At 42.1% G+C, this 6,914-nt stretch overlaps 1 protein-coding gene across 4 annotated transcripts in view; it reads left to right on the forward strand.

Annotated features, from left to right (window-relative positions):
* Window positions 1-6,914, forward strand: part of rgs7b (regulator of G protein signaling 7b) — an 84,577-nt gene that overhangs the window by 46,167 nt on the left and 31,496 nt on the right. For all 4 annotated transcript variants that reach the window (XM_083787077.1, XM_083787079.1, XM_083787076.1 and 1 more), the window contains exon 4: window positions 4,449-4,499. In XM_083787077.1, coding sequence (XP_083643203.1) covers window positions 4,449-4,499 — 51 coding nt within the window. The remainder of the gene's footprint in view (window positions 1-4,448; window positions 4,500-6,914) is intronic.

Consider the following 6,914-nt stretch of genomic DNA (forward strand, 5'->3'; position numbering starts at 1 on the left):
ACCTTTCAGGATTCAAATAAAAAAATAGCAGATCTACAGGCTCAATAGCGTAGCGATTTGAAGCATTCTGAGCTTGTAGATTTGACACTGTTGTAGTATGACTGTAGGGCATTAATTAAAAGTTGAAGTAAGCCTGTCGGCAACGAAATACTCAAATATACAAACCATATAATGGGCGATACATAGCTGACATAAACAGATATTTTATGGCGTTATTGATAGGACATAATGGAGATAGACAGGAAACAGAAACTGGGAATGACACGCAGTCGTCGGGATCGGGACTTGACCCTGCGACACGCTGTCAGGCATGTGCCTATTACATGTAGTATGCGCCTGGACCGCTAGGCCACCAGGCGCACCATAAACAGACATTTTTAAAGCTTTAGTCCCATTAGAGGTAATTTTGTCCACCTCCACTGATTCAAATGCGCTGAGGATGCATCTTTGCATCTAACGGGGATGAATCTTTTGATAAGACTGAGGACTTTGATCAGAAGAGTCCCTCTGCGACGTACAGCCTCATTTAAAAGTGAATCTGCTGTGCTAGCCCGCCTGTTTTATGAGCTTAATGGAGACAGCTTTGCTGGCAAGTGTTGACATATTAAGTTTTATGGACTGTTCCTCGGCCGAAAGGCAACCAAGTGTTCGCACCGGCAAGGCTGTAATTGATGTTCAATTTATAATTACGTTATTTTGCCTTGTGTAGTGCAGTGTGACAGCGTGCACGCACGCACCCACCGGCGCACGCATGCACATTCATGTAATGCTATTTTTGCGGAGACAACACAAGCAACGCTTCATTAAAAAAAAAAAAAATTGTAACATACTAGAATAGAATAGACTTTAATTGCCATTTGCAAGAATGTATAGGAAATCTTGGAGCTCATCTCCCAGGGCCAGAAAATACAGACAGACAGAATATCCATCCTACAATACTACATCCTGCAATACTAAAGTATTTCATATTCTAACCAAAAACCAGTGCATTTCATCTAACGTGATTCAGTTCAGTTAATATGTCATGATTAATTTCCTGCAAAATATGTGATGTGTAATACCGGTATGTGTTTTTCGGCACAGTGGCTTTTTAATATATTTTTGATGACACATTATAACCCTATCCCAACCATAAGAAGCCCCAGTTTGAAATACATTGCTAACTGTAACTCTATCTTAAATGGGTTTTGCCAGCAGATGTCACTGTTTCACTGTGTTGCCTGTTTTCATTGTAGCTCAAAAGGCCCAAAAAACCCCAAAGAAAACTTCAGACCACAGAAAATCCACTGAATGTTCAAAGTTCAGGTTTTTTGGGTGTAATTGAGGTCATAAAACCTAAAAGAAAAAGAAAAATAAATGAAAATGAAAAAAAACCTTTAACAATAAGCTTTCCCCTCATGGGCACCAGAAAAATGTCCATTTTGACTGAGATTACAATCCTTGTGGAGCTTTTGCAGTATGCATGCACGCAGCCACTCACACACAGATGCACGCACGGATGCATGCACGCTTGCACGCACACACGTACACACACTTCCCAATACACAATCACTTGGCAGGCCCTCTCAGCAAGACATCCAATGATTGAGCAAATCTTCACAGGAGAGGCCAGGAAGGAGGGATGAATGGAAGACAATATGCTGTCAACCTCCCCCTCTCTCTCCATCTGTTTGTTTCTCTACAGTCTACACAGTATGTGGTCCTCTAACTTTACTTCCTAGTGCTTGCCCTTTCTCTTCTTTGTCTTCTCTTCCTCTCTTCTTTCACGCACGCACGCATGCACGCACGCACGCACGCACGCACGCACTAACTAACTCACACACTCTCTCTCTCTCACTAGGTCAGTTCTATCCATCTCTATGAATAGGACGTATAGTGATAATTAAATGAGAGCAGTAGAGAACAGCGTGTGTGTGTGTGTGTGTGTGTGTGTGTGTGTGTGTGTGTGTGTGTGTGTGTGTGAGATGTCTCGGCCTAGGGGGAACCGAGACATCAGGTGTGGAAAACCGACCTTCCCAGCTCCCAAGAAAACCGCCAGACAGTTGGCTTTTCAATATTTTTCTTTTTATTTGTTCTTCACTTCAGGCCATCGGGTACAAAATCTCCAAGGGGCGGAGGACTGAACAAGAAAACAAAACTAGAACGGAAAAGTGAATACTTGCCTAACATGAACCACAGGCACGTGCGCGAGCACACACACAGACTGTCACACACAGGAGAAAACACTGTCCGCCTTCCTCTGCATAACCTGTAATATCATCACAGTGTGTGTGTGTGTGTGACTTGTGTGTGTGTGTGTGTGTGTGTGTGTGTGTGTGTGTGTGCATGCAGGTACAGTGGATATCTCTCCTTCTGTCGCTCCCTTCCTTCTCGCACGCTTCTCTTTACGTTTCTTTTTATAGCCCCTCTTCCATCTCTCTTCCTCCAGTCCTTCCCTTGTATACTCCATTCCTTTCCTCCTCTAGCATCCTTCCACTTCTCTTTTCTCTCTAAATAACACACAGTATTATTTATTTTTTATTGTGGAGAAAGGTTCTGTCCGTGTATTGGAGCATGGGGGGTGAGAGCATTTTCTGGTGTGGCTGTGCATAGGCGGGTGTTTCGCTGTCTCATGTATGATGGAGGGAGCATATACTGGAAGTGCATTTTGTACAGGTCTGTTGCGGCAGCAAGGTGTCTTTCTGTGGCTGGTGATGTAGAGTTGTGTACTGGCAGTGTTCTGGCCAACTATTTTGAGGGCCTTCCTCTGAATATTGTCCAGTAGACCAAGATGTGTAGGTGGAGCCCTCATCCGTACTCCATAACACTGCAGACCTTGCTCGGCTCTCAGTGGTGAGTCTTTTCGACTACACTACAACAACTAAGTGACACGTACCATGCCATCTTTCACAGGTTCTGGATTTGTTTCCATATGCTATATGGCTGTCATTGTCACAGCCATGTGTCCATGTCCTGGGTGTCCCTGTTCCTTCACCAATGTGGCCCTGATGTGACGCTGCCTTTGGCCCTGTCCAGTGTGTCCCTGTCCTTCCCCCAAATAGATTATATAATAAGAGACAAAACTCTGCATAGTAACAACCAGCGCCCATGCAGTGCCCCCGCCGTGTTGGAGTTATGGCGCAACTTCCGGTTGCTTTAAAAAGTCATGCTGTACAAACAAAAACAATTTTTTTATCCTATTCAAATTCTACATAACTGGTCAGTGTTTAACAGCGACAAAGTATTATACATATGCATACTACTATAATTATTTACTCATTTATTTATCATATTTATGAATGAGCAAAGCAGAAATTAGTAACATACTAGTTAGTAACATATTAATTCAGAATTCAGAATTCCACGGTGCATGTTTGCGCATGCATGTATGCACGCATGCGACGTGCATGTTTATGTGCATGTTTGAGGTGTTACATTAACATTCATTCAGAATATATCAGCGCACGTGTGCACGTGCCACCATCTTGGAGTGATACTCCATCTAGCAGTAGCCTCGGTCCCAGGCTTACTTATCTGCGAATAGAAAAGCCTGGTCACAACGTAAGGCAGAGAAGCTATCGGCGGATGTATCCTCCGGAATATCCGTCAGATGTATTTCCCCCGGATACGATATTTTACCGACCAATCACAACACTTGTTTCATTCGCGGAGAATGTAAACTGATTTGTAAAGCATCAACGTCATTTCCTTGGGCGATACTTCCACTAAAATGCAGCAACTTCCACCACCTGCGTGACTCACCTGTTTGTAACTTCTGTATTCAGTTATGTGTGTTGTATGTTCTCGAGTTGTTGTGTAACATTTGTTTGCCATTTTTGTTTTCCCTTCTCTGGAGGCAAGATTAAACCTCAGTTTTGGGAACCTCAATATCTGAAAAGAATGAGAGTTTTAAAGTATTTTATTATGTACTGTACCTCCTACTTCACGGTTGGTTCCTGTTATCATGAAAACATACAATTCTGGCCTAGAACTTCTCAGGTTATAGAAGGTTTCAGGTTATGAAGTTCTGTTATGTTCCCCTTGTATAGTTGAAAACATTATACATTATATGCAGTGGTTTAAACAAGTGTACAACTTGATCTACTCCACTACATCTCAGAGGCAGATATTATACTTTTACTCCACTACAATTATTTGAAAACTTTAGTTACTAGTTACTTTGTAGATTTTTATTATTACAGAACATCAACATACATTAAGCACTTCAGTCCAATTTCGGCCATTTGAAAATCGCCATCTACCAGCTCACATGTAAATTAAGTACATATAGAATTCAGGACTTTTACTTTTACGTAAAGTAAGTATTTCTACATTGCAGTATTGATACTTTCACTAGTCCTTTTTTCCACCACTGATTATATGTACTGTATATTTATCAGTGGTGACACTCATGCTCTTTGATATAATTGATGATAATAATAAATGATTATAATATTTTCTTCTTCCAGGGTCAGACATTGTACAGTGGATGCTCAGAAATCTCAGTATTGAAGATCCAGGTAAGAGTCACATTTTCATCAATATCGATGCAACACATCTGTGTTCTGAATAATAATGTGTGGCGGCTGTGGCCATCCAAAAGTGTGTCCCTCCTTGACACACTTTTGGATGGCCACACATTATAATTATTAGAACACAAATTCCTGTAGGATGCATTTTAAAAACTGGTTTACCAATACAAAACCACTCTGGTCTCTAAAATAGGGCGTTGATTTATTAAAATAAATCGATACAAAAGGTGAAATATGGAGATGCAAGGTTTATTTCTGCCCATCATTGATGATATGCAGCACACAACGTTCTTGCATTCTTCATACAGAGACAGTGTTGCTACTGTATGTACAGTACGTACTGTGTGCAGACCAAGTTTCCATGTGTGGGGTTCACGTAGAGGACGGCTCTATATTCTCAGTGGGGAAAATGGAAAAGCGGAGGAGGAGGAGGAGGGAAGGAGAGAAAGGAGGAGATGAACATTGTTTTTTTACCCGCGGGCAAAGGAATAAGGTCTCTGATTGGGACTAGTCCCATGAAAGATGCTTTCTCTCTCTCTCTCTCTCTCTCTCTCTCTCTCTCTTGCTCTGGTGTACTTTCTATATCAATCTCCCCCCCCCCCCCCTCACTCTTATCCTCTCAGTTTTGCTTTTTGTCACTTCCACACTCCCTTGCTTCCGTGCTCACGCTGTCAGCTGTAGTCCCTCGCCCTCTCTCTCTCTTTCTCTCTCTCTCTTATTTATTGCCTCTTTCCATCTCCCACGTCCCTCAGGTTTATTCTTGTTCTCTGTCTCTATTTCTTCACTTTTTGAACCTGGAGATATGAACGCACACACTATACAGTAACGGTACACAGACGCTGCTTGCAGGCATTCTGACATTGTGTCTCTCCACTCCCTTCATATTTCCCTGTGTTGTTTTCGCTGGCTTTTTGTTAGGATATTGTCTCTCTCCCCTCACAGTTATGTGTCCGTGTTTCTTTTCCCCATACACTCTGACTTTTGTTACAAAACTCGATTTTTCCTTGGCAATATTTATATTGACTTTCTGTATTTATATTCTGTACTGACGCCTGGATTTAACCACTTAAACCCTGTATACACGTTGTGCTTGTAGTTCTGCCACTACACAGTATGTTCGCCCCAGAATAGTGACATAAATGGTTAACCACTTTCAAGCTGGCATTCTGATGTCATTGTAGGTGAAAGCTTTCAGAAATGGTCAAAAACAAAAAAGAATAGTGAAAATAGCAGAGGTTACACGTTGTGGGCCTGTACAGTAGATCAGCTCCAGTAGATGGTCTTTGAGAGCAAAGTGAAGGTTAAAGAGGAACCTACGAGAATGTTCTACAGAATGTTCTACAACTGGGAAATGTAATACTCCTTCCTTCCTGCCCTCCTTCTCTCAATAAAAGACAATGCATTATGTACTGCTTCTATGTTTTTTTATAGCCATGGGAGTGGAGAACAGAGGACTGTGTGAAGATGGATTACTGGCCCTAAATAATGGACTGAAACTTCCTACTCAAGCAAAAAATATCATCATCCATCATCATCACCGACCACTAATGTGATGAAATAAGGGATGGTGGAATGCTTTAAGACTTGGTGTCGCTGGCACACCAAAACAGGCGAATCATGAGTTATGGTATTGACATTATACGGAAATAACAAAACAATAATAAGACAATAGAGTGTTCAGTTAACACCCTGAGTGCACAGGACGAAGTTCTCCGCCCTTTCAATTAGTAACACCCAGTGCCCAGGACGGAGATTGATCAAAAGGACGGATATTATCGCATCGCTCCACAGGCTGGGAGCGTCTGTTGCGCAACATTCAATGTTGCGCAACAGTGGGACGTCATCGAAGATGTTCCCCCCCCTGTTTAGCCGACGAGACCGAAAATCTTAAAACGTTAATAACTCTTGATCTAAATCATTCTGTCCATTTCTAAGCGATTATGTGTTAGATGGCCCACCGCGGTCCCGTCGCTAGTCGCAGTAGAATTAATCATACGGTACCTCCCGTTGTTGTCGATCACCTCTAGAGTGTTTTTGCTACATCTACAGTAGCTGCTTCAGCCACATCCGGGATAACATCCGGTCCGTCGGTAAAAGTGCTCTGCTGACAGAAAGAAACTTAAGAGAAATATGTTCACGTGCCTTGGGTCATGTAAGAATGTTGTGAATCCACAGCCTCCTAGTATTCTTTGTCCCGCTGTGTCTCTTGTCATGCTTTAATATGCTGTTTAACAAATAACCTAACTTAGATTGAGCATGTTGTGAATATTCATTTGATATAATGTCTCTTGGACATGACAAGACATTAGGCTACAGTGCTCTGTGCTTCGGGCTTTGTGACCAGATAACGTCTAACTAGCAGAATTGATGTGGACTCAACCCTGAAACAATTTAAGTCCCTAG

Source organism: Protomyctophum parallelum, assembly GCF_964188405.1.
Source record: "Protomyctophum parallelum genome assembly, chromosome: 17".
Classification (NCBI taxonomy): Eukaryota; Metazoa; Chordata; class Actinopteri; order Myctophiformes; family Myctophidae; genus Protomyctophum; species Protomyctophum parallelum.